At 42.4% G+C, this 26,661-nt stretch overlaps 1 protein-coding gene across 6 annotated transcripts in view; it reads left to right on the plus strand.

Moving 5' to 3' along the window:
• Nucleotides 1–26,661, plus strand: part of DYNC2LI1 (dynein cytoplasmic 2 light intermediate chain 1) — a 43,683-nt gene that overhangs the window by 1,160 nt on the left and 15,862 nt on the right. For 4 of the 6 annotated variants that reach the window (XR_014786938.1, XM_084828947.1, XM_084828946.1 and 1 more), the window contains exons 2-11: nucleotides 5,132–5,249; nucleotides 6,250–6,284; nucleotides 11,374–11,443; nucleotides 13,316–13,404; nucleotides 15,028–15,214; nucleotides 16,696–16,764; nucleotides 21,555–21,632; nucleotides 24,042–24,118; nucleotides 25,215–25,285; nucleotides 25,821–25,918. Coding sequence is in view for 5 of the 6 variants with exons in the window: in XM_084828947.1 (XP_084685073.1) it covers nucleotides 5,132–5,249; nucleotides 6,250–6,284; nucleotides 11,374–11,443; nucleotides 13,316–13,404; nucleotides 15,028–15,214; nucleotides 16,696–16,764; nucleotides 21,555–21,632; nucleotides 24,042–24,118; nucleotides 25,215–25,285; nucleotides 25,821–25,918 (892 nt within the window). In the remaining variant the exon portion in view is untranslated. The remainder of the gene's footprint in view (nucleotides 1–5,131; nucleotides 5,250–6,249; nucleotides 6,285–11,373; nucleotides 11,444–13,315; nucleotides 13,405–15,027; nucleotides 15,215–16,695; nucleotides 16,765–21,554; nucleotides 21,633–24,041; nucleotides 24,119–25,214; nucleotides 25,286–25,820; nucleotides 25,919–26,661) is intronic. The other 2 variants (XM_084828949.1, XM_084828948.1) reach the window with 1 other exon arrangement.

A 26,661-nucleotide genomic window follows, 5' to 3' on the forward strand; every position in this document is an offset into this window, starting at 1 on the left:
TTCCTACCATCATTGCTTGCTGATTCCTCCCCACTGCAGAATTGTGCTAAAATATATTCTTATGACATAACTGTGGTGAGTAAATGTATGTAGACGTGGGGGAATGGGATTGCTGGAGCAACTCTCCTGATGGAGAGCCCGAGGATGTGGACATCAGTAATGGACTGGATGAGGGAGAAATGCTGCTTTAAAATGCTGTTTTAATGTTTAATATTTTAATTATATTGTTGTTTAATTTATATTTTAACTTTTGTATATTTTCATATGATTTAATTGTATATGTTTTAATCTTTGTAAGCCGCCTTGTGTCCCAGTACTGGGGAAAAGGCAGGTATAAATAATAATAATAATAATATAATAATAATAATGATGGCACTTATTTTTATTTATTTTATTTATTAAATTTTATTAATTGCCCATCTGGCCAGTCACCCAGCCACTCTGGGCGATGTACAATAATAAAGCAGTTTAAAACAAAAGAATTCCACATTACAACATCGTATTTCTAAAAATATCCTAACCAACCCCAAATGCCTGCCTGAACAACCACGTTTTTAATGCATGGCGGAAGCTCATTAAAGAGGGGGCATGGCAGACTCCCCTAGGGAGGGAGTTCCACAGAGTGGGGGCCACCACAGAGAAGGCCCTCTCCCTCGTCCTCATGGGACAGCCTTGGATGGCCTCTGGCTGATGGGACAGAGAGAAGGCCATCCAAGGCTGATCTTGTTGAGCGGCCTGTCTGGTGTTGCTACAGGTGCTCCTTAAGATAGGATGGGCCAGAACCATATAGGGTTTTAAAGGTCAAAACCAACACCTTGAATTTGGCCCGGAAAACAACTGGTATCCAGTGCAACTCCTTCAGCACCGGAGTGATGTGATCATGCCAGTGGCTGCCTTTAATCAGGTGAGCCGCTGCATTCTGCACCAGCAGCAGCTTCCGAACTGGCTTCAAGGTAACCCCACATAGATCACATTACAGTAGTCTAGATGAGAGGAGACCAGGGCATGTACTACCGATGGGAGCAGATGGTCAGGAAGGGAGGGGCACAGCTGCCATATCAGATGGAGTTGGCACAGCACTGTCTGGCTCACAGCTGACTCCTGAGCTTCCATGGACAGCTGGGAGTCTAAAATGACCCCCAGGCTGTGGACCTGGTCTTTCAAGGGTAGCTGTATCCCATTCAACACCAGGTCGGCATACAAAATTATGCATGGTGGTCTCAGAATACTAGGACACGGGGTCATCCCATGAAGCTGGTTGGTGGATGGTTCAGAACAGAAAAGGAAGTACTTCTTCACATGGTACATAGTTAAACTGTGGAATTCACTACCACAAGATGTAGTGATGGCCACCAATTTGGATAGCTTTAAAAAGGGATTAGACAAATTCATGGAGGATAAGGCTATCAATGGCTACTAGTCTTGATGACTATATGCGACCTCCAGTATCAGAGGCAGTATGCATATGTACACCATTTGCTGGGGGATGTGGCAGGAGGGTGCTGTTGCACTTATGTCCTGCTTATGGGTTTCCCACAGGCAGCTGGTTGGCCACTGTGTGAACAGAATGCTGGACTAGATGGGCCTTGGTCTGATCCAGCATGGCTCTACTTATGTTCCTATTAATATGTTTGCTTATAATTTATGAAAATATATATTCTTAGTAAAGAAGCTCATCGTATCTGGAATTCATTAGCTTGCCCACAAGACTCTTCTGATATGTCTGCCATGACATATTTTAATGTGTGCATGGGAGGACTATTGGGCAACTCAGGGGGTGGGGGAGGTGCCACCATAACTGTGGTCACGGGCAGGGGGAGGTATGGCGTTGGGGGATTAACAGGCCAGCTGAGGAGAAGAGGGGCTAGACACCTTACAGCTGTCCCCTCTTCTGGTTCTTCCCCCAACCTGATGGTTCCTGGCAGCCTTACCAGTCTGCCCTCGGGTCTGGTGGTGCTGCTGCTGAATGCCAGGTCGGCCCAAAATAAGACCTCCCTCATCCATGATTTGATTGTGGATGAGGGGGCTGACCTGGCATGTATTACTGAGACCTGGGTGGGAGAACTGGGAGGGGTCACTCTCTCCCAGCTGTGCCCTCCTGGGTACTCGGTGCAGCACCAACACCGACTTGAGGGTCGGGGAGGGGGGGTTGCCGTGGTCTATAGGAATTCAATCTCCCTCTCCAGGCTTCCTGCTCATTCGAGTGCAGATCTTGAGTGTCTGTACCTTGTGTTGGGTACCCGGGACAGATTAGGGATTCTGTTGGTGTACCGCCCACCCCGCTGCCCATCGGACTCCCTGCCTGAGCTGACGAAGGTGGTCTCGGACTTGGTGTTGAGGACCCCCAGGATGATGGTCCTGGGGGATCTCAACTTCCATGCCAAGGCCGCTGTATCCGGGGCGGCTCAGGACTTCATGGCCGCCATGACAACCATGGGGCTGTCCCAACATGTCATCGGCCCAACGCATATAAAAGGACACACGCTTGATCTGGTTTTCTCGACTGGGCAGGTGGATGGTGATCTGAAAGTGGAGGAATTAACATCTGTCCCTTTGTCATGGTCAGATCACTTCCTGCTGAGGTTTAGACTTCTGGCGGCCTTTCCCCTCTGCAAGGGTGGGGGACCTATTAAAATGGTCTGCCCCCGGAGATTAATGGATTCCGATGGATTCCAGAGGGCTCTGGGGGATTTTCCTGCTGGTATGGCTGGTGCTCCTGTCGAAGCCCAGGTCGCTCTGTGGAATGCAGAGATGACTTGGGCGGTTGACACGATCGTGCCCAAGTGCCCTCTCCCTCTGAGCAGAGCCCGGCCAGCTCCTTGGTATACACCTGAGCTGAGGGCAATGAAGCAAGAGGGGAGACGGCTAGAACGCAGGTGGAGGAAAACTTGTGCTGAGTCTGACCGAACACAGGTAAGAGCCCACTATCGAGCCTACTCTGTGGCGGTGAGGGTGGCAAAGAGGCAGTTCTTTTCCACCAGCATTGCATCTTCTCAGTGTCGTCCGGCGGAGCTTTTCCGAGTGGTTCGCGGCCTGTTACATTCTGGGCCAGGGAGAGAGACGGTGGAACCCTTGGTAGCACGCTGTGACGAGTTTGCGCGTCACTTTGAGGATAAAGTCGCTCAGATTCGTCATGATTTGGACACCACCATTAATGCAGTTCCATTGGTAGAGGCGTTCAGAGCACCGTCTGGTCCAGTTTTATTGGATGAGTTTCAGTTACTGAGGCCTGAGGATGTGGACAAGGTGCTTGGCCAAGTCCGATCGACCACTTGTGTGCTTGACCCTTGCCCTTCATGGCTTATTAAATCAAACAAGGAGGGGTTGTCCGGCTGGGTCCAGGAGGTTGTAAATTCCTCCTTGAGAGAGGGAGTGGTGCCTGCTGCTTTAAAAGAGGCAGTAATTAGACCACTCCTGAAAAAGCATAACCTGGACCCAGAGGATGGTTACAATTATAGGCCAGTGGCCAACATCCCCTTCCTGGGCAAGGTGCTTGAGCGGGTGGTTGTAGGACAGCTCCAGGCACTGTTGAATGAAACGGATTATCTAGATCCATTTCAATCGGGCTTCAGGCCTGGTTTTGGAACGGAAACTGCCTTGGTCGCCCTGTGGGATGACCTCTGCCGGGAGAGGGACAGGGGGAGTGCGACCCTGTTGATTCTCCTGGACCTCTCAGTGGCTTTCGATACCATCGACCATGGTATCCTTCTGGATAGGTTGTCTGGGTTGGGAGTTGGAGGCACTGCACTACAGTGGTTCCGCTCCTACTTGGATGGCCGATTCCAGAAGGTGGTGCTGGGGGATTTTTGCTCTGTGCCATGGCAATTGTGCCATGGGGTTCCACAGGGCTCTATTTTATCCCCCATGCTGTTTAACATCTATATGAAACCGCTGGGGGAGGTTATCCGGAGGTGTGGGCTGAGGTGCCATCAATATGCGGATGACACCCAGCTCTACCTCTCTTTCTCATCAAACCCAGGTGAGGCAGTGGCTGTTCTGAACCAGTGCCTGGGCACAGTAATGGACTGGATGAGGGCTAATAAACTGAAACTGAATCCAGACAAGACGGAGGTACTGTTAGTGGGTGGTTCGTCTGCCCGGCTAGGTGATATTCAACCTGTTCTGGAGGGGGTTGCACTCCCCCTAAAGGATCAGGTTCGTAGTTTGGGGGTGCTCTTGGATCCAGAACTGTCACTTGAGGCACAGGTGAACTCAGTGGCACAGAGCACTTTTTATCAGCTTAGGCTGGTATACCAACTACACCCTTATCTGGACAGAGATAGCCTAGCTACAGTTATCCATGCTCTGATAACTTCTCGTCTGGATTACTGCAATGCGTTATACGTGGGGCTGCCTTTGAAAATGGTCCGGAAACTTCAGCTGGTCCAAAATAGGGCAGCAAGATTGTTAACAGGGACTGGCCTGCGAGCTCATATTACGCCAGTACTTTTCCAGCTGCACTGGCTGCCAGTCCATTTCCGGGCCCGATTCAAAGTGCTGGTGTTAACATTCAAAGCCCTTAACGGCTTGGGGCCAGGTTACCTGAAGGATCGCCTCCTCCCATATGTGCCTGCCCGGACCTTAAGATCATCATCAGCGGCCCTTCTCCGTGAGCCCCTGCCAAAGGAAGTGAGGCGGGTGGCTACTAGGAGGAGGGCTTTTTCTGTTGTGGCACCCCGGCTCTGGAATGAGCTCCTTAGTGAGGTTCGCCTGGCGCCTCCATTGTACTCCTTTCGGCGCCAGGTGAAGACCTTTTTATTTTCCCAGGCATTTTAGCTTTCTAAATTTTTATCTTTGCTGTTTTAAATCTGTATTTTAAACTCCTGTACTGCTGCTAGGTTTTATTGTGGTTGTATTGTTATATTGTGGTTTTAATGTTCTATATATTTTAAATTGTTTTATTGTGTGTTGTTTGGTTTTAGTTTTTGTGAACCGCCCAGAGAGCTTCGGCTATTGGGCGGTATAGAAATGAAATAAATAAATAAATAAATAAAATGACATATCATCACAAAGCACAATTGGTTTTAATGTAGGAAGAATGCAAGGTGATGTGTTGTGCAGGAATGTCTTAACTGGAAATATTGGAAGATTATTTTGCCTGAGGACATTCTTATTTTGTTTTCTCTGTTAGTGACACCTTATGGGATATTGCTAAAGCGGATGTAGAGAAAAGAGAAAATCATGACCGTGACAGAGATGGACTGGAATGTTGGGAAAGATCGTTATTCTTTATAGGAAATAAAAATGGGGTAACAACCAATGTTCCATTTTTAAATTAAATACATTTTGTTTAAGTATGTAATTGAAGTTCTGTTGTAGCTAGGAAAAATCTTTCCTACCTTGCATAGGTGTAGAAGTTTGATGTTTATATGCACAATATCTATAGTTTGGCCTAAAATAGCCAAACCTTAAAGCTGGTATTCTCTATCTTCAGTGATTGTCTGGTGTGTAATTTCATTTTTCAAAATTCACTGGACAAAAATAGATTCACTGTATTTAAGTGACTACATGACAGGAATGGACATACTCAATTATACCTCAGTATGGGTAGATACTGTCAGCTTACAGGTAAGTACCACTGATTGTAAGTAATTACTACTGATTTCAAAGGAACTTACTACTTAAGTAAGTGTATCGAAGATTAGAGTAACCAGCACTATAACAATAGGAGCAAACCTATTTTTTAAAGGCCAGCCTAAGTCATAAGCAGTTACTTAATTTTCTCTTTGTAGAAATTGTAATAATGTTAAGAACAGTTTTTCACAATAAGCTGTTTTACCCAGCACCTGAATCTTTCAGCATGAAGCTATAAAATTGTATATTATGTTTATGTATATTTCATGCATTCTTTTTGTTTCTGTCTAGTTAGTTCAAAGCAATTCCAGTAGAAGGAAATCATTTGATTAACCTGTTATTTACAATTACCAATGATTTCCCAGGCAAATACAGTTGGCTACACTGATTGCTGTTGTGATGCCTCTATTTTAAGTGCCCTATTGCTATTACTAAATTTGACATTTTCAATCATTTGTAGTAATAATAATAATATAATCGCAGTGTAGCTGCGCTCTGAAAGAAAGTTGGCAGCTAACTTTCCAGTAATCAGATGACATATAATTGCCTAAGTTTGTAATTTTCCCAATAATTTATTAGGAATGATTAGAAGAATGCATTACAGCACGTAGAATGATACAATATTTATGCTTTAATGACATTACACTAGTGCTCTTTGTTGTTTTTAATTTCTAGGGAAAGACTACTATTATACTAAGATGTCTTGACAGGTATGTGTTTAAGTTTTGAGAAGTATTTCATATTTTCAGAGTACTCAAAATTCTAAGTATCATCAACAATATCTTTGAAGAATGTAGCAATGCTACCATAACAAAGTACCTTTGAACAGTGAAAATATGTTCCTCAAAACACTTGTGCAAAAGCATATCTGAGATGTTATTATCACAGTCCTTTCTACATAGTCTCTTCTGAATGGCAACTCATCAAGGGCTACCACTTATGCTGAACATGCCAACTGGCATCCTGACGGCAACAATCAGAAATGTGGTTTTTCTGGAAAATTTTGAATTGGAGAATTTTCTGGAAAAATTTCCAATGCAAATTAATTTAATTTTCATAGGGTTATTTGCGTGAGAAAATTTCAAGTTTGCATCAGAAAAATTTCCAGGGCTAATTAGGTTAATTCGCATAGGATCATTTGCATAGGAATTTTTTTTAGTTTGCATCAGAAAATTTTCTCATGCCCTAGAGAGATCTAATTTAGCATGCTTATTTTACTTGTGTTTCGTAAACAACAAAGCTAAAAAAAAAGTATCCCATGTTAATTTTTTTGTCCCAATACCCCACAAATATTTGACCTGCAATATTTGAGGAAAAAACTTAAAGCATACTTAGAGAGCAGTTCTGTGCCCCCTAGAGAGTGTCTGGGGGACATAGGATATTTCAGTTTCCTGACTCCGAGCTCAAAGTCAGGGCTTTGAGTTCGGAGCCAGGAAACCGTGCTCCCCAGCCCCTTGCTGCCAGCAGCTCGGAAACGGAAGCTCATAGCGAGTGAAAGTGGGGTGTTCCTGGGGGCGGGGAGGAGAGGAGACTGGGGACGTGGGGCTATGAGGTATCCCCAGCCATCCCCAGCCTCCTTCTCTCCCTGAAGCCTCTGTTAGACAGGCGAAATTGCCCGTTTAGCTAAAATACTGAGTAGGAGGCACGAGGTGCCACTTGATCTGCATTGGATACTCATATGGCCTCCAAGTTCAGAGACTTACGAGTACCCAGGGCACATCTCATAGGACTGTGCTCTTACTGTGGGTTATATTGTGTAGATAATTGCATTGGAATTCTTATAAAAAAATTAATGGTATGTACTTCCCTTTACATTATTTAAATTTTAAGAAAAAAGCAAAGGTACTGAAAATTATTGAGAAACTAATTTTAGCAGCTCAAAGAACTGTGCATGATATGCTGATAACCACTCATCTATTTCAACAGTGGTCAACTCTCTTCCAGTGAGGTTGTTGGGCACCTTCGGTTTCGTTGTCACTACCTATTAGTTCCATTTCACACTGAGATATATGTATTCTTTCACATACTGGCTAGGGATAATCACCTGAAAAACACTTATTACAACTTTGAAACTGCCATGCTTCCCTAATATTGTATTTGCAATTGGTATACATTCAGTTTTACTAATGAACTTACGAAATGGAAAATTTTCAGTGGAAAAATAATTTTCACTGGAAAATTTCTGCCCCACATCACTGCGAGCAGTAGTTCCAAACCTGTGATCCAGAGTCCTTGCAGCACACAATTCAGTGGACTGGTCTGGGCCTATGGAGTTCTAACCCGGGTTTGCTCTTACATTTCCACACCTCAAGTGAAAACTCAGAATGAGCTCCTCTTTTCCCAACTGCCCTGGACCTCATATTTTCTAATGGCATACAGAGAGTGAGACAGGAAAATGGCAACTCCTCTGGAATCTGCCATACAAAATATAGTCTGTTGATACCCTCAAAGGCCCACTTTGAAAAATTTGCTAGGCACTTTGAGGACAAAATCACATGTCTTTATAGCAGTCTGAACACCAGAGTTAAGACAGGTCCTGCTGAGATGTCCAATGCATCAACATACCCAGTTTTGTGGGATCACTTTTGGTTGATGAGGCTTGATGATGTGGACCAGACACTTGCAGCAATGCAGCCAACCATGTCCACCCTTAACCCTTGCCCATTGTTGCTTATTAGGTCTAGCTGGGGAGGTCTGACTGGGTGGGTCCATGGAGTGGTAAATGCACGTGAGGAAATGGTGCCAGCTGCCTTTAAAGAAGTGATTATGTGACTACTCCTGGAATAGCCCTCCCTCGACCCAGAGGTCTATGATAACTACTGCCCGGTTGCAAATACCACCTTTTTGAGCAAGTTGCTTGAGAGGGTAGTGGCAGCACAGCTGCAGAGTCTCTTGGGCGATATGGAGTGTCTGGATCCATTTCAATCTGGGTTCAGGCCTGGGTTTGGGATGGAATTGGCCTTGGTCACCCTGATGGATGACCTTTATTGCGAGAGGGATAGGGGGAGTACGGGCCTGTTGCTTCTCCTTCATCTCTCACTGGCTTTTGATACAATCAACCATGGTATTCTCTTGGACCGGCTCTGTAAGGTTGGACTAAGGGGCACTGTATTACAATGGTTCCATTTCTACCTGCGGGGTCGGCTCCAGAGAGTGGCATTGGGGGGTTGTGTCTTGGCCTCCCTGGCAGTTGTGCTGTGGGGTGCCACAGAGCACAGTGCTGTCACCATTTTTTTTAACATCTAAATGAAGCTTTTGGGTGCAGCCATTAGGAGATTTGGGGCAAAGTGTCATCAGTATGCAGATGTCTCCCAGCTCTATTTCTCTGTTACAACTGAGTCAGTTGTGGCCATGCATGACCTGGACCGGTGCTTGGATGGAGTGGCGGACTGGATGAGGGCTAACCAACTGAAATTGAATCCTGGTAAGACAGAGGCTCTGTGGGTGAGCAGTTCCCGGATCTGTGAGTTGAGGAATTTACCTGTCCTGGATGGGGTTGTACTCCCCCTAGAGAGAGAGATTCTTAGTCTGGAAGTGCTGTTGGATTCATCTCTGTTACTTGAGGCCCAAGTGGTCTTGGTGGCAAAGAGTTCCTATTACCAGCTTACAATAGCTACAATCATTCCTGGACAGGGATATCCTGGCCACAATGATCCATGTATTGGTAACCTCAAGATTGGACTATTGTAATGTGCTTATGTGGGGCTGCCCTTGGGATTAGTTTGGAAGTTGCAACTAGCGCAGAATGTAGTGGCTAGATTCCTCGGTGGAGCTTCTTACCATGCACATATAACTTTTGTGCTGAAAGCTCTACACTGGCTGCCAATTAGCTACTGAGTTATGTTCAAGGTGTTATTGCTGGGTTATAAAACCCTAAACAACTCGAACAGATTATATGAGAGACCACCTTCTTCCATATAGGCTGCCTCATTCTTTACATTTTGAGCGTGAGGGTTTGTTGACCGTACCATGAAGCTCATTGGCTGTAGTGCGGAGGAGGTGTGGCGCCCACCATATGGAATGATCTCACTGAGATCTGACGGGCTCCTAGTGTAGAGTGTTTCTGCTGACAACTGAAGACACACTCGTTTGCCCAGGCATTTTCCTTACTGCTAGTATTGTAAGCTACCCCTAGTTATTTTAATTGAGTTTGTATTGTTTTTATCATTGTTTTATTGTTGTAATGATTGTTTTTATTGTATTTTATCATGATTTTATATTGTAAACTGCTTTGGGATTTTTTTCTTAAAAAGTGAAAAGTAGTCTAGACATTTTTTGAAATAAATTAATGAAAGTATATTTTTATCATTCTCATCACTACATCGTAAGGCAGGCTCTGACCTTTCATGCTTCACAGATAAGCCTTTTCTCCATAGTTTATTACAAGAGGTACGGAGAAAAGGAAATCTGTGAAGTATAAAAGATCAGAGGCTGCTTTACAATGTAGCGATAGGAATGAAAAAAAAATCTACTTTGGATGGCAGATTTCAGAGGGGGTATCTGTAGCATAATCAGACACCCTCCATATGGAGAAGCCTTCATAGTGGCTAAATTATGAAATTCCTTTTCTTAAAATCTTTTGGTATCTTATAACCCTTAGTGCAAGATATCAGTGATGGAGGTAATCTAGTGAGGGATGGTTTATCATGACGCTTTATATCAGTCTTCCCCAACCTGTTACCCTCCAGACGCGTTGGACTGTAATTTCCATGTTAAACAGCCAGCACGACTGTTGGAGGACACCCGGTTGGAGAAGGCTACTTTATATGTTAGCAAGTTTCTGTGTGCTTTTTTAAAAAATTAAAATGTTGGTATGTGTCCTGCATCCTTGCAATGAAATCCTGTACATGTCTACCCAGAACTAAGCCCCACTGAGTTCAATAAGACTTGCTCCCAAGTAAGTGAGTATAGAATTGCAGCCTTTGTGGAGCTAGCTAAAAAAGAAGATAAATACCTAAATAATAAAAGCCCACGGCCTTCTCTTAGTTAAATATGTAGGCATTAGAAAAATATATATCCAGAAATTGGTTTAATTTCCAGAGTCTGTTATTATATGCAAGCAAATACATTTCCAGTCTTCTCTGTGTTTCACCAGGCTTCTCCAGGCTCAATTTTTCAAATTTCCCACTCCTTGAATACCCAGATAAAAAGGTTAGCTATTGATAACCGTAAGTGGTTTACCCTTTTATCTTTGCTTAGACTTTATTCTGCTTTGCTAGGGTCTAATTCGTATTATTTTATTAATTTATTTTATTTATAGACTGCCTTTCCACTAAAGATAGTGCTCAAGGTGGGTAAATGTTACATAATTAAAATATAGCACATTAAAACACATCAGGTAAAAATAAATAAAAAATAAACACCCATCAGTTAAAAAACCTAGCAAAGCAAACAAGAAGCAAGCAAAAACCTGCCTGAGTAATAATGGCTTTGTCTGCCAGTGGAAGAATAATAAAAGTGGAGCTAGCTTTGCCTCCCTTGACAGGGACTTCAAGAACTGGGGAGCAGCCACCAAAAAGGCCCCCTCTTGCATTCTTGCCAAATGTGTTTCTGATGGTGGTGAGACAGTGAGAAAGGCCTAACCCACTAAGTTCAAGAGGTTTTACTTCTTTTCAATTTTGTCTTCTCATGCAAACTCACTCCAATAAACTTTCATTAGGAGCAGCTTTTATTGTCTCGCTTTTCCCTCTTTTTTATTTGAATATTTTGTGTGCAAATAAACTGATAAAAGGGCAAAAGTAATTTTATTCCAAATAATTTCAATAGAACTTGACAGATGGGGGGGTCTTAATTTTTTAGGGATGAAATTCCAAAACCAACGTTAGCTTTGGAATATACTTTTGGAAGAAGAGCAAAAGGGCACAATACTGTAAGTATGCTGACAAGCTATAGTGTGATCTGTCCCTTGTGGATCATTAGTGGTGTTAGAATCAAAACATGGTGCAGAGTGAGGGACAAGTTGTGTCTTATGTTATGAGATATGTCATGAGCACTAACCAGTAGGGTCCCCTTCCCAACCCCCTTTTTCCCACACTAGCTGAGACAGATTTATTTCTGGAGAGGGTCCAATCCAATTTACATACAGTGGCTAGTGGCCCACCTCCCAGTGATGCTGTCTAACCCCTCATTTCTGACCCGGGGCATTCTATCCACCAGCCTCCAGCTCCTTCTCACACCAGAGGGCACCAGAATTTATTCCTCTAATCATACCCTCTGGCACAAAAGTTGGTGGAATTGAGGAAGCCTCAAAGGAAAGCAACCTCTTTTCAGGGTTACCCTAATCTCTTATGACAGCTTAATAAAAATAGCCATACCCTTTCATGAAGCAGCTGCAAGACTCTAAATACCATAGGCAATTGTACTTCTGTAAGGCCTCAGGCCTGAACCAAGCTATTAGTAGTTTTAGAGGGGCTTAGATGCCCCATAATACTCTCTGACTTTGGTTCAGAAGGCTGCTGTTTTAACAGACCTCTTGATTTACCAGGATGAGTCAAAGAGTGATAGGGCAGCCTCAAGCACATCTTATCAGGATGCACCTGGGAAGTGAGGCTATGTTTATGCCAAGCTGCAGGTGGCTGTACTGAGAACCAAGCACTGCTAGTCTATGCTGGGAATGAACGCTAGTTGGTGCTTGCTGCTGTCATGCTGCCTCACTGCTAACATGTATGGTATAAAACCCATTTTACCCCATGGCTCTGGGTTCAGAGAAGCTGTCTGATCCACCCATTGGGCATGTCTGTCTGCTGTTTGTACTCAATAAAGTATCTCCTTGTAAGTAAACCTGGATCTGATTTATCACTATCTTGGCACCTCTAAATTAAGAGTTCGAAGCCTACTGCAGGGGCAATACAACTTCTCACTGGGAAGCTGGATCTTCTTACTGGGCTAGTTGATTGATGGATTGACTTTCTCTTCCTCTGATTCTGGCACTGGCTACAAGCTGAGGGGGGCATTAGAAAGGGAGGAAGTAATGTTAATTCCACTCTCCCTACTTGCTGATGCTCCAGATGCCAGTTGCGTGTTTCTCTGGTCTTACATAAGTTCCAGTGAGGGTGGTAAAAAGGCCAGGCAATCATAGGTGGAGACAGACCTACACTCCCTTCTTTAGTATGGAAGTTTGGGGCAGGGGTGGGATGTGAAGACATAAAGCAGAGAGTTGTGGCCAATGGTAGCTTCCTGGTATGTGCCTACCATGTTCTATTCAGTGGGCCTGTTCCCATGTAATGACAACCCATTGGTTTAAAAACTGAACGGTTGTCATGCACAAGCGGATGCACTGTCTGCCGTGTGTATGCCGCTTCTACTTTTTATTGTACAACCCATGACTGGTTCCTTCATACCTTGCGGAGTGTAACATTGGAACCCGGACCGCTGGATTGTTTAGGGACTAAACAACCCAGGGGTTAACCCAACAACAAACCATGGGTTAATCATGTTTAGGGACTTGTGTCTCCCATTCATTTTTTATGTGTTTTTTTAATTGCAATGAAATCTGTTGTACCCATCCTACCACATAAACCATGAAGTGGTTCTTAGAATACCACCTGAAGCTTGACGTGAAAATTCTGTTTTCCAGCTTCTAGTCAACAAAGCCCACTGATGGCATAGGACTGGCAGTCTTCTCTGCTGTGTTGTTATCTAACATCTCACCTGATCTATTGAAAATATGTCTATATGAGTATTGAAAATGTTGATGGTACATCAAAATTTTGTATTACTAATGTGAAGAAACTTTTTTCAGCCTAAAGATATTGCTAATTTCTGGGAACTAGGTGGTGGAACTTCACTGTTGGACCTGATTCCCATACCAATAACTACAGCTAACATAAGGTAACAAATGAAAAACATGATGTCAGCATTATTCTCCATTTTTTTGTTGCCATTATGAAGGACTTTAAACTTAAATGTATTTCTTTTGAAATATTCATCAGTTTTTCTCATAGACAGTCATTTGTATTCAACTCTATGAAAGTTGTGGCCTGCAGGGTTTTTTTTCCTACACAGTTGGAATCTGGCATTGAGTAGTAGTGGTATACAGTCAATGAAGGTGCCACCGGCAAACAGTAGTCAATCCTACCTGCACCTAACCCAGCTTTTAAGTTCCACCGTACATTATTGAGGCTGCAATCTATAAAGTCTATAGTATAGACCTACTTACTTCTGAGTAGACATGTATAGGACTGCACTGCTAATTGCTTAGAGCCCTTACTATCCATAGAATGAAAGGTGGGGTAAATAAAGTTTGTATAAGGAATAATACTTGCCTCAGAAAGCAGCATAGTTTAAGGAAAATGCTCTAGCCACAAAACCAGGGGTGGGAAAACTGTGGCCCTCCAAATGGTCAGAGATTATGTGAATTGTAGTCCAGCTGCCTTTCCTCTTTTCCCCACAAAGCATTTTGTAATAACAGTGGCTACTTCAGAAAAGACTGTACCCTGGCCCTATCTCCTCAGTGTGCTTACAACTTGAGGGAAATGTTAAATTAATATTTGTGTGAATAATTTTGGGAAGAAGTTAAGATCATGTTCATATGAAGGAGTAGAATAGGTATCTATTTTTAGGGCTTCAGATCAACGAAAATGGAAATTGCCTTTGGGATATTGGTATGGCCTGAAATGGAGTACCTTTTGGACTAAAATATTCAATAAGATGGACTCATGCCAACCATGTACCTTGGTGGGCCTGCAATACAAAGTTTCATGCAAGTAGGGCTCCCATTTCTTCAAGTGTTAAAACTAAGGGGCTGATTCAGATAGGGTTATTCATCATACAATAAAAGTGGCACCTCAGATATTGTCCCATTTCATACAAATTCCTGGTGTCAATGGAAGCTTTTAAAAAAGACTAACTGCTTGGGGGGGGGGAGGCAAGGAGGGAAACTGCGGGCCAAATGGGCCCACCCATGCACTAAACTGTCATTTGGCACTGTGTGAATGGGCAAAAGTAGGCCTCAGGCTTGTACAGTCCCCCATTCTCTGGCATGGCCATGAGAAGTAGATCAGAACCATCTGCTTCCTGTTTTAAACTAACCAGAGTTTATTATTACAACCAAAGTGGGAGGAATTCTAGTTAACTGAAATTATGGTTTGTTGAAACAAGCCAGAATCAAAGTATAGTTTATGATTGTAGCTTGTTAACAAATCATGCTACTGAGTATGTTCATACCTCTTTAGCTTCAGCGGTGCTGTTGTGCCAGGTGCTTCCAAACCATTCATCAAGCCCACAATAACCAGGTTTATAAATCCAGCTAATAAGATAGTGTGGCAATAAGTCATTTTCCAGGCAAACATTAATTGCGTCCATATTAATGGAATATTTTGTCCTGCTTGGGTATTTGGGGGTGGGGGAATTGTTTTTCTCAGCCACTGTATGAGATACATCATATGTATAGAATATCTTACGTACCTTAAACAAAATAGGGTGTATTTTCATCTCTTTCTGTTTTTTTTATAGAACGTTTGCTGTTGTTCTTGTTTTGGATCTTTCAAAACCAAATGAACTCTGGCCAATCATGGACAGTCTTCTGCAAGTCACTAGGAAGCATGTAGACAGAGTTATAATAAAACTGGGACAAACCAATCCTAAAGCAGCTACTGAAATTAAACAGAAAATGTGGAACAATTTGCCAGAAGATCATCCAGTAAGAACTAGTATTTTCTCCAGATGTCACAGGCTCATACACAGTTTAAGATAACCATTTTGAAAATTATAAACAATACCTTTAGATTTTTATGCATGACTGAAAATCCATTTGATGTAAAAGAACTTGTTCAGTGGAAAATTATAGCAATTTAATGAAAATTCAGTAGGAGCAGAAACAAGGAAAGAAGGTTTCTTATATATTCTTGTTAGACATCTAATGCAATTGTTATGGCATGTTACAACAATCAAAAGAAACAGTTTTATAGAACCAGTTTGATATTGATTTTATAATTTCCTTTTGAAATGAAGGTGAAAACTAGAACATACAGAAGTTATACGGCAAATTGATTCATGAAGCTACAGATTTAAGGAAAGGGTGTAGTTACAACAGCCTTCAGCACAACTCTATACTTTGCATTTATTCAAGTGTCTATCACAAACCCAGTGCCTTTTGATAACATGACAACTAATTAAATTATAAAATTTCAGGGATGTTAATATCAGCCCTTGAAATTCAATTGCAAATGTGCTCTCTTGAAGAAAGTAAAATAGATTGCTGAAGATGCAGTTGAAAAGGTGCCTGGCATCATGCATTCATCTTGTACAAATGTTGTGCATATGCAGTGTCTAAACAACATATATAATATATTCTATAGTCACAAGCCAAAGATATAAAATAATACTATAAAGTAACTGTTAATATGAGAGAAAAATTATAATGAAGAAAAGACACAGTACTTGTTAATTTGGTTTCTATCTGACTCTTCCCTCTATACTGTCAACATTTGACAAGCATATTTTCCTCCGTTGTTTCACCTTGATGCCAATTTGCCTACAATTCTGGTTGGAAGGAACCATTGCTCTCCACCCCCCTTTGCCTATTATGAAAGTTATATGTGTATGTGAAAAGGTGAGGGTGTCTTGGCTTGGACAAAAAGAAATCCCTCCTTCCCCTGCAACCTGCTGAATTTCTTCCATTACAGCTTCTGTAGACACATAACCTGTTGTTCACATGTGTTGCAGTAGCAGCAGCTCAGTTGGATTTATCTAGGAGCAGGGTAAGAGAGAAGCTTCCTTCCTACCTCTGATGAATCTAATCTTAGATGCTTTTGTATCAATCTGTCTTGAACTCAAGCATATATAGGGAGCTCAAACTGCAGGGACATGCTCCTTAGGCTTGAGCTTCTGGTGTGCCTGTCCAAGTGGAGGTGGGGTGTCTTCACGGGTTCCGTTGAGTTGGCAAGAATGTAAATTCTTCCTGCTTATTACATTGCTGAGTTACTTATTGTCCTGATTTACCCATAATGGATCAATTGCTGTACAATCTTAAATTCCACTTATTCCAAACTGTTATATGAAAATGAAGCCTATGTATAATATTTTGAAGCATTAAGCCTCCTTAGCACATTGTTGATCAGTTGAACTGGATAAATTTGTGGATTGCAAAAAACATTATAAATATTGCCAATTTCTTAACAGGATCGTGAGCTGATTGATCCATTCCCAATCCCACTAGTTATAATTGGAAGCAAATATGATATGTTTCATGTAAGTAATACATGCTTCTTAAGTCTTTTGCCTTTGTATTGTGGCAGCCTGGGATACTGATTTTTAAACATTGTCATTATATACTTGCCTTATTTTTTATGTTGACCTTTAGATCTCCTTCTCTCTTTTGGCTCATTGATGCAAACTTTTATTATGGTGTACAGTTACCTTTTGAAGATGGACAGGCTGAATATGTAACAGTGAATTTCTGGCAGACAGTATTCATTAGGATTGCAGCTTGAGATTAATAGACATATGGTCAAGGAACACCTAATTACTTTGAATGAGTTCAAATCTCCAGGGCCAGATGAACTGCATCCTAGAGTAATAAAGGAACTGGCAGAAGAACTCTCAAAAGCGCTGTCTATTCTCTTTGAGAAATCATGGAGGACGGGGGAAGTGCCAGATGACTGGAGGAAGGCTAATGTTGTCCCTATCTTCAAAAAGGGTAAAAAGGAGGAACCTGGGAACTACAGACCAGTCAGTCTGACATCAATACCTGGGGAAATTCTGGAGCAGATGATAAAGCAATCCATCTGTAAGCCCCTTGAAAACAATGCAGCGATTACTCGAAGCCAACATGGATTTGTCAAGAACAAGTCCTGCCAGACGAATCTGATCTCATTTTTCAATCAGGTCACCTCCCTTGTGGACCGTGGGAATGCTGTAGACATCATGTACCTCGACTTCAGCAAAGCTTTCGACAAAGTGCCCCATGATATCCTGATGAGCAAACTAGCTCAAAGTGGGCTAGATGAAACAACGATCCAGTGGATCCACAGTTGGCTACAGAATCATACTCAAAAGAGTGCTTGTCAATGGGACCTTCTCAAACTGGGGAGAGGTAACGAGTGGGATACCGCAGGGCTCAGTCCTGGGCCCAGTGCTCTTCAACATTTTTATTAATGACTTGGAGGAGGAGGTTCAGGGAATGCTGATCACATTTGCAGATGACACAAAATTGGGCGGGATAGCTAATACTTTGGAAGACAGAAACAAAATTCAAAGTGATCTTGGTAGACTGGAGCGCTGGGCAGAAAACAACAGAATGACATTTAATAGGGATCAATGCCAAGTTCTGCACCTAGGAAAAAGAAACCAAATGCACAGTTCCAAGATGGGGGATACGTGGCTCAACATCACTACAAGCGAGAAGGATCTTGGAATTGTTGTCGATCACAAGCTGAATATGAGCCAACAATGTGATATGGCTGCAAAAAAGGCAAATGCTCTTTTGGGCTGCATTAATAGAAGCAGAGCTTCCAAATCCCAGGAAGTACTAGTTTCCCTCTACTCAGCACTGGTTAGGCCTCATCTGGAGTACTGTGTCCAGTTCTGGGCACCACACTTTAAGAAGGATGCAGACAAACTGGAGAGGGTTCAGAGGAGGGCAACAAAGATGACCAGGGGACTGGAAACAAGGCCCTATGAAGAGAGACTGAAAGAACTGGGCATGTTTAGCCTTGAGAAGAGAAGACTGAGGGGAGATATGATAGCGCTCTTCAAGTACTTGAAAGGTTGTCACAGAGAGGAAGGCCAGCATCTCTTCTCAATCATCCCAGAGTGCAGGACACAGAATAATGGGCTCAAGTTACTGGAAGCCAGATACCAGCTGAACATCAGGAAAATCTTCCTGACTGTTAGAGCAATACGACAATGGAGCCAATTCCCTAGGGAGGTGGTGGGCTCTCCCACACTGGGGGCATTCAAGGCGAGGCTGGACGGCCATCTGTCAGGGATGCTCTGACTTGGATTCCTGCATTGAGCAGGGGGTTGGACTCAATGGCCTTGTAGGCCCCTTCCAACCCTAGTATTCTATGATTTCTATGATTATTTTAGAGTGCAATTCTATACATGTCTACTCAGAAGTAAGCCCCATTGAGGTCAATAGGACTTACTCCCAAGTAAGTGGGCATAGGATTGCAGACTAATTGCTTGAATTATGATTATTAGTTCCTCTCCCAAGAACTGAATCGTACATTGTCTCACAAGAAACCCAAGACGGTTTACATGGTCCTCCTCCATAATTATATTTTCATTTGGATTATTTTATTTTATTATTTATTTTAAGAAATAACATATTTTAAACAATTCTTTAAAATGTCATTTTCATATCCACATACATTTCAGGTCTATGAAAATAAAGAATATAGACAAAGTGTTCTGAAACATGTCATTACTGAAAGTAACAAAACAATCCATCTCTTGATAAATCTGTTTTCAAACATTTGGATAATTTTGTAACAATACTGAAGCCTCTTACAATCTTTTGGATACATTATAAACAAGAATACGATTTGGAAAACTCATATTGAGTTAGAAAGAGTTCTTGGACCAGTTTGAACTGTAATATACTAGGCGGCCCAAAAGTAGGTATACAGTTGTTTAGAATGTTGATGGGAGGGGGAGAGAATGTGTGAGTAGAAGATGTGTGGGTGGAGTCAGAACGACAGTTGGAAAGAGTGAGTGACAGGGAGTGACAGTTAAATCAGTTAAGTGTAGAGCGTGAGGGGAGTGAGGCCCTTAAGTAGGTATACAGTTGTTTAGTTTTTTAGTTACTTTTTTTACTGGTATTGTGAATGATGGCAGCGAACTTGAGTCAAGAACAAAGAAAGTGGATTCTAAAGCAGTACTGGAAAACTGGAAATGCTGAGCGGGTGCACACAGCGTGGCAAGAAGCATCTGACACTCCTCCACCAACACGTCTGACAATTTATCGTCTTAGAGATAAATTTGAAGCAACAGGTGCAGTGGCTAATGCACTGAAATCTGGACGTCCTAGGACGTCTATGACAGAGGAAAATGAGATGAGAGTCACTCTGACATTTGTGAACAGTCCAAAAAACTACACACGACATGCGTCTAAGCAGCTATCCATACCTAGAACGTCCTTGCACTGCTTAATGCGTAAATTGAAATTCAAGCTGTACCTTCCAAGCTGTACATGGTCTTCTGGAGCACGACCCAGACAGTTGGTTGCAGTTCTGTGAGATGATGCATAACCAAATCTCTAACGAACCAGTCCTTCTTGATAAGATCATCTGGTCAGATGAGGCTTCTTTCAAGTTGTCAGGCCACGTGAACAGGCATAACTGTGTGTATTGGGTAGGGATGGCGGAGAATTTCTCCCCGAATCTTCGGGAGGCCGAGCGCTGAGGCATTCGGCCCCCCGAAAGTGTTGGGGAAATTCTCCGCCGGCCCCCCCGGGATGGGACTTACCGTGGCCAAATGTCCCTCTCGGCGGCGGGTCCCAGCAGCGGTTCGGCGGGGGCGGGGGCGGTGGCCGGTCTCCCGACCGGCTGCCGCCGCCATCGCCATTGCAAAAAAAAAAAAAGTGCGGTAAAAAAAACCCCACACCCGTGATAGGCTACGTAACAATTTACGTAGCTTATCACGGCTAGATTTCCAAAGTCAGCCATGATAGGCTATGTAAATTGTCACGTAGTCTATCACGGGTGACTTTGGAAAAAAAAAAGCGTGTACGCAAATGGCGGCGGCCCATGGGCGCCGCCATTTGAGTTCCTTATTTTGGCACGTTTAGTCTACGTAAAGATTTACGTAGACTACGGCGAAAATAAGGGAATGCTATTTGCGTTGCCCTTATTTTCGCCGTAGTCTACATAAATCTTTACGTAGACTAGACGTGCCAAAATAAGGAACGCAAATGGTGGCGCCCATGGGCCGCCGCCATTTGCGTACACGCTTTTTTTTTTTCAAAGTCACCCGTGATAGGCTACATGACGATTTACATAGCCTTTCACGGCTGACTTTGGAAATCTAGCCGTGATAGGCTACGTAAATCGTTACATAGCCTATCATGGGTGTGTGGGTTTTTTTGTGTTTTTTTTTAACTTTTTTTTCGTGGCCGGGTAGACGGGGCGCTTCTACCAGGCCTGAATTTCGCCGGCAAGGGATGGGGCGCCTCCCTCCCGGCCTGAATTTCGGCTGGGCGAGGCGGGGCGCCTCCCCCCCCCTCGCCTGAACTTCAGGGGGAGAACCGAAGCGCCTCCCCCCCACCGCGAAGCAAGCTTCGAGGACAGGTAAGGGACTTTCGCCCATCCCTAGTATTGGGCAGATGAAAATCCTCATTTGACTATCACATCTCAGCTGAACCAGCCAGGCGTCACAGTGTGGGGTGCACTGTCCAGCGAAGGTGTTGTAGGACCGGTTCTCTTCGATACAACTGTGGATAGTAACAATTACCTAAACATGTTACACGAAGTGGTAGTGCCACAACTCTGAACCAGGGCTAACATCGCCGAACTGCTCTTCCAACAAGATGGGTCACCTCCTCATTATGCTTTTGCGGTAAGGGACTATCTTGACAACACCATGGCAGCATTGAATGGCCGCCACGTTCACCCGACTTAACACCAATGGACTTCTTTTTTTGCAGCGTAGTAAAGAAGAAGGTTTTTGAGAGGAATCCCCGGACAGTGGACGAATTAAAAAAGTTAATCTCGGAAGCATTTATGGACATTGATGCGGACCGGAATTTGTGTTGTACTGTGTGTCACAGTGTTCTGGATATGTTTGAGGAATGTTGCAACGTTGATGGAATACATTTTGAGCACTTACAAGATTAAACAGTGTTAAACAAATGTAAATGTAATAAACAATGTAATAAAATGCAAATAAACTATACTGTATACCTACTTTTGGGCCACTCTATTGCTTAGTTTGTGAATATGTGATACTACATTGTTACGTTACACTGTAAAAAAAAACTCTGTAAAATTATCAATTAAAATTTCTTTTTCTTCTCTGTTTTTTGTTTTGATTTGTTTTAGGAATTTGATTCTGAGATGAAAAAAATAATATGTAAGACACTTCGATTTGTTTCTCATTATTATGGAGCATCTTTAGTGGTATGTATATATCTCATTGGCCTAGCCAAAGTTAAGCCCTTTTAAGATCCACTGGTTTCACTGAAAATGCCAATTCATTGTGCAGCAGTGATGAAAAAGGCACATTTCATAGTAGGGAATATTAAGAAAGGGTCTGAAAATAAAATATTTAGAATATTGTGAACCATTCTATTTGCCCCATCTCAAAAAGAATATCACACTTTGGTGGGGAAGTTTGTTTAGGAAAAAAAAGACAACTAAGAGAGCAATACTGTGGTCCTGGGAGACTGTCCCAGGGACCATGGGATATTTCAGAGTCTACCTCTGGAGACTGTAGATGCTCCTATGACCTTGGGAGGAGGACTCTGAGATCTGATCCCCCACCACCACCACCTTGCAACAGCTGTGGAAAGTAGGGATGTACGAAAGTCACTTACCTTTTCGAAGGATGACATTCATGGGGGGGGAGGTGCTCTGTCCCTCCCCCCGAAATTCTGGCTGGGGGGGGAGGCGCTCCGTCCCTCCCACCCGAAATTCTGGCCTTCCGGCTCCACTCCACAGGGATCTGATTCTGGATCTGGATCTGCGTCTACACTATTTGCGTTCCCCTTATTTTCGCTGTCTTAGTCTACGTAAATGTTTACGTAGACTAAGACGGCGAAAATAAGGGGAACGCAAATAGCGTAGCGTCTACGCTATTTGCGTTCCCCTTCTTTTCTCCATCTTAGTCTACGTAAATGTTTACGTAGACTAAGACATGCCAAAATAAGGAACGCAAATGGCAGCGCCCATGGGCGCCGCCATTTGCGTACGCGCATGTGTTTTTTTTCTTTTAAATCAGCCATGATAGGCTACGTAAACATTTACGTAGCCTATCACGGAGTTTTTTAAAAATCTAGCCGTGATAGGCTATGTAAATCTTTACATAGCCTATCACGTGTTTTTGTTTTTTGTTTTTTTTTAACTAGAAATGGCGGCGGCGGCCGGTCAGAAGACCGGCCGCTGCGCCGCCGCCGCACCACCTTCACCAGGAAGATCCGCCCAAGGTAAGTCCTGTGCCGGGGGGGGGGCAGACCGTTTCGCCACTGATTTCGGGGGGCCGAATGCGCTGGCATTCGGCCTCCCCGAGATATGTGGCGAAATTCTCTGACATCCCTAGTGGAAAGTAATGCATGCTTGCTTTCAAGGTTGCAAAAAAGCAACGTCAGATGACTTTGGAGAGGGTGAAAAGGGGGCAGGACATAGTTTTGTTACATTATGGTTACTTCTGTTCTTGTTTCTGAATAATTTTTAATGTAAAGGCTTAATCATTCCTTAGAATGTTGTAAAATCCCTCTTTCCCCCATCCTGTATATGTTGCACAAACTCAGTAATTTGCAGCATTAGGAAAATTATTCAAAGTTTGGCTCAATTTAATATGTTTTAAACCCAGTAAATATTACTTATTTGAGGCCAATTAATTTATCTTTTAACTTATTTCCAAATCTGTAACTTTCTTGTCATTTTATTTTCCTAAAAAAAATGTTTAGATTGAAGTAGCAGTAGGTCAGTGAGTATGCAGCTTGGAAGTGATGAATTCGAATTCATTTCTGATTCTCACATTACTTTCAACATATTAAAGTCAACGGCTTTGCATGGTGAATATTTTATTTGAATTTCATTTTCATTGTGAAAAGATCTGACATTTTAGAACATCGAAGGAATACATAGAACGCCTGATACAGTAAATACAGCTTTCAATACATGTAGGTTGCCAACACATAGGTTAACAAAAGCTCAGTTCAGATGCTACAGACTAGAAATGGAAGTTTCTAATCTCCTCCCCTCATGCATAACAAAGGAGGTGTAGAGGGGGTGTACAACCAGAGGCTTTCTGCTACTCTTTCTCATTACAAAGAATGGTTTGATCCTGGTTTCATGGTAAACTTCAGTTTGCCCAAACCATATATTCCCACATTTGAACTAAGTGGCAAACTATGGTTTTCTGCAAACTGGAATTAGAAGTTTCTAATCTCTTCCTCTTGCACTCAAAGTAAAAGGAAAGGGGAGAAAAGCAGCTGTTAGTGTGAGAGAGAGCTACAGAGAAAAAACAGTGGAACTAATAATAGTTAACCATCTCGAACTTTGCCATTCCTCCATTAAAAAATTCCTCTTCTAGACACTACTTTTCAGCAAAGGCATTGGGCATTGGGGTTTTTCTCATGTGCAGTTGCTTGTAATCTGTAGTTAAGCACCAAACTACAAAGAAGAACCTGATTTCTTCAAATGGGAAAGTTAAAACAGACATTGTGCTGGATACTTGAACAAGGACATAGAAACTGGTGTACTTTAGCCATAACAGTTCAGTGATGACATTTGAATGGCTTGGGAATGGTATTTTTCCATGTCACCTATAAAGAGCATAACAAAAGCTTTATGTTTTGTTTTCAGTTCACCAGCAAATCTGAAGCTCTACTGTTGAAAACACGTGCTCTTATTAACCACTTAGCCTTTGGGTTTGATAGAAAGTAAGCTAAATAATTTCCTACTACTGGCAACTTCTCCCAGAGTTTTAATAAGTTTGTCAGCTTTTCTGTATAATATAGAATTCTTACTCTTGAATCTCAGCTACCTATGTTAAGGCTGATGAAACAATTAAGTCTCTGTGTGCAGAAGAGGTTTTAAAATGGGCTTTTTTGTCTAGGACAGCCTTCTCCAACCTGACGCCTTCCAGGTGTTTTGGACTTCAGCTCCCATGAACCCCAGATAGCAATGGTCAATGGTCAGGAATTTTGGGAGTTGTGGTCCAAAACATCTGGAGGGCACCAGGTTGGGGAAGGCTGGTCTAGGGGTATTTGTCTTGCTTTGGGTGTGAGAGATTGTGTGTTTAAATCTTGGGAAAGCCTTTACAATTGTGAAAATATTGTCCATAACTGAACAAACTTATGAACGCAAGTTTTGCAACCCACCCACCGCCTAGTTCAATCCCTAGCATCTCCAGGTAAAGAACCTTGGATGACAGGGGTTGGAAAAGCCCCTGCCTGAAGTGCTGGAAGAACATAGGAAGCTGCCTTATACCAGGTCAGACTATTTGTCCATCTAGCCCAGTAGTGTCTACTCTGACTGGCAGCAGCACTCCAGGGTCTTTCCCATCACCTGTTACCTGAACCTGTTAACTGGAGATGCCTGGGATTGGACCTGGGACCTTCTACATGCAAAGCATGGACTCTGCAACTGAGCTGTGGTCCCTCCCCATAGAACTGCTAATAGAGTAGACCGACTTAGATGGACCAATGATCTGACTCCGCATTAGGCTTCTTCATGGGTATGGTTAGCAACAAGTGGAATCTTAAGTCCATACCTTCTTCCAGGTGGACAGAAAATATTGACACATTTATCAGGAAGACTGCTCCTGAGACACAAATAAAAATTAGAGCGTTGGGGGACAATCTAGTAAATGTTAGGTCTGCCAAAACCTCCATCAACAGGAATTAAGCTTTTATTGTCCACAAGTTTCATTGATTTTAGTGGGGCGTAATTATAACTTACTTTTGCTGGATTGTGCTTTTGGTCAGTGTTAATAACTAATTCTAACTTCATTTTGTTCTGTTCATATTTTTAAAGCAAATCCATGTCAGTGGATCAGAATAAACCACTCTTTATCCCAGCAGGAATGGACACTCTTAGTCAAATAGGTTGGTGATTTTCTTACCCAATATAGCACATATACCTTTTTGAAGTTGGAGAATGCAGAGCTGAAATGGACAATAATAAATACTGGTTCTCAAAGATCTGCAACACTTATTTGTGTGTGGTATTATTGAAGCAAATTGACCTGGAGGTTTTAAGAAGGGCCAACTGTTTTCATCAATAGTATCTGAACTACAGTGCAATACTCCACATCTCCAGTCAGAAATAAGCCCCAGTGAGTTCATTGGAAGTTACTCCCAGCTAAGTGTGTGATTGCAGCTGTAGTGTAACAACTTCAGTGTTGTAGGTTTAGTGCCTGTGATTAGGAACCCATTTCTTCCCTGTTAATTGTGCAGAACTATAACAGGAAATAAATGGGTTCCTTAGCATAGACACTAAACCTACAATGCCCTATCTCCATGCAGGGCATTTTATATGTTCTCTTCATAACTTTTGTTAAATTATTGAGAATAAATCGAGCCAAATAACTTTTCTTTTAAAACATGGTGTGAAAATGATAACAATTCTTATAATTACTAGGCCCACCTCCTGCTGCTGATAGTGATATTGGAAAGTTGCATGCACAGACACCTATGGATCTATGGAAAAAGGTATTTGAGAAAGCATTTCCACCAAAGGTAGGCATACATTTTTATTCATTTCAAAATCTCATTTTTATCAACTGTAATTCTTACATGGTATTTCTTAGTTCTATGGGCTGCAGTTCTATCCCCAATTAAATATTCTGGAGTTCCATTACAACAGTGAGACTTCAATGGGATGTCAGGTTAGCCCTAGTAGTTTCAGTAGGGCTTCCAGATATCCTTAGGACTGCAACTTTAAGCTGCTATTAGTAATTATATGTACAACCTAACAACTGGTTTTATATCCTGCTTTGTAGGTGAAGATTTAAACAATAGTTACCTGGTTCAGATGTGAAGGAAACTGTGTTTTAACAAATCCCAGATGTTTTCAGTTGTGGCACATGAGAGGAAAGAGTGCATGGGTGCAATGCTCAGTGGTCACTGCGATATTTATTTATTTATTTATTTACTTACTTACTTACTTACTTACTTACATTTCTATACCGCCCAATAGCCAAAGCTATTATTAGGCAGATACTTATATCTGAATTGGGCCACTGTGACATAGAGAAATATAAGACAGAGAAAAAGCAAGTTTACACAATCCTTTTAGGTTTATTTTTGTCATGGTAAATTGAATCCAATCTGTAAGAAACTTTGTGAATTGACAGGACTCTAGGCTGGTTCATATTGGTTGTCACCCCACACAGTTATCTTTGGGAACATGTGGGCCTGCCAAAGAGCTCACAACCTGGCCAGAATCATATGGAAGTGTTAGCTGTATAAACTAGCTTCTT

Source organism: Heloderma suspectum, chromosome 1, assembly GCF_057233095.1.
Source record: "Heloderma suspectum isolate Gila_16-S chromosome 1, 16-S_ref, whole genome shotgun sequence".
Taxonomy (NCBI): Eukaryota; Metazoa; Chordata; class Lepidosauria; order Squamata; family Helodermatidae; genus Heloderma; species Heloderma suspectum.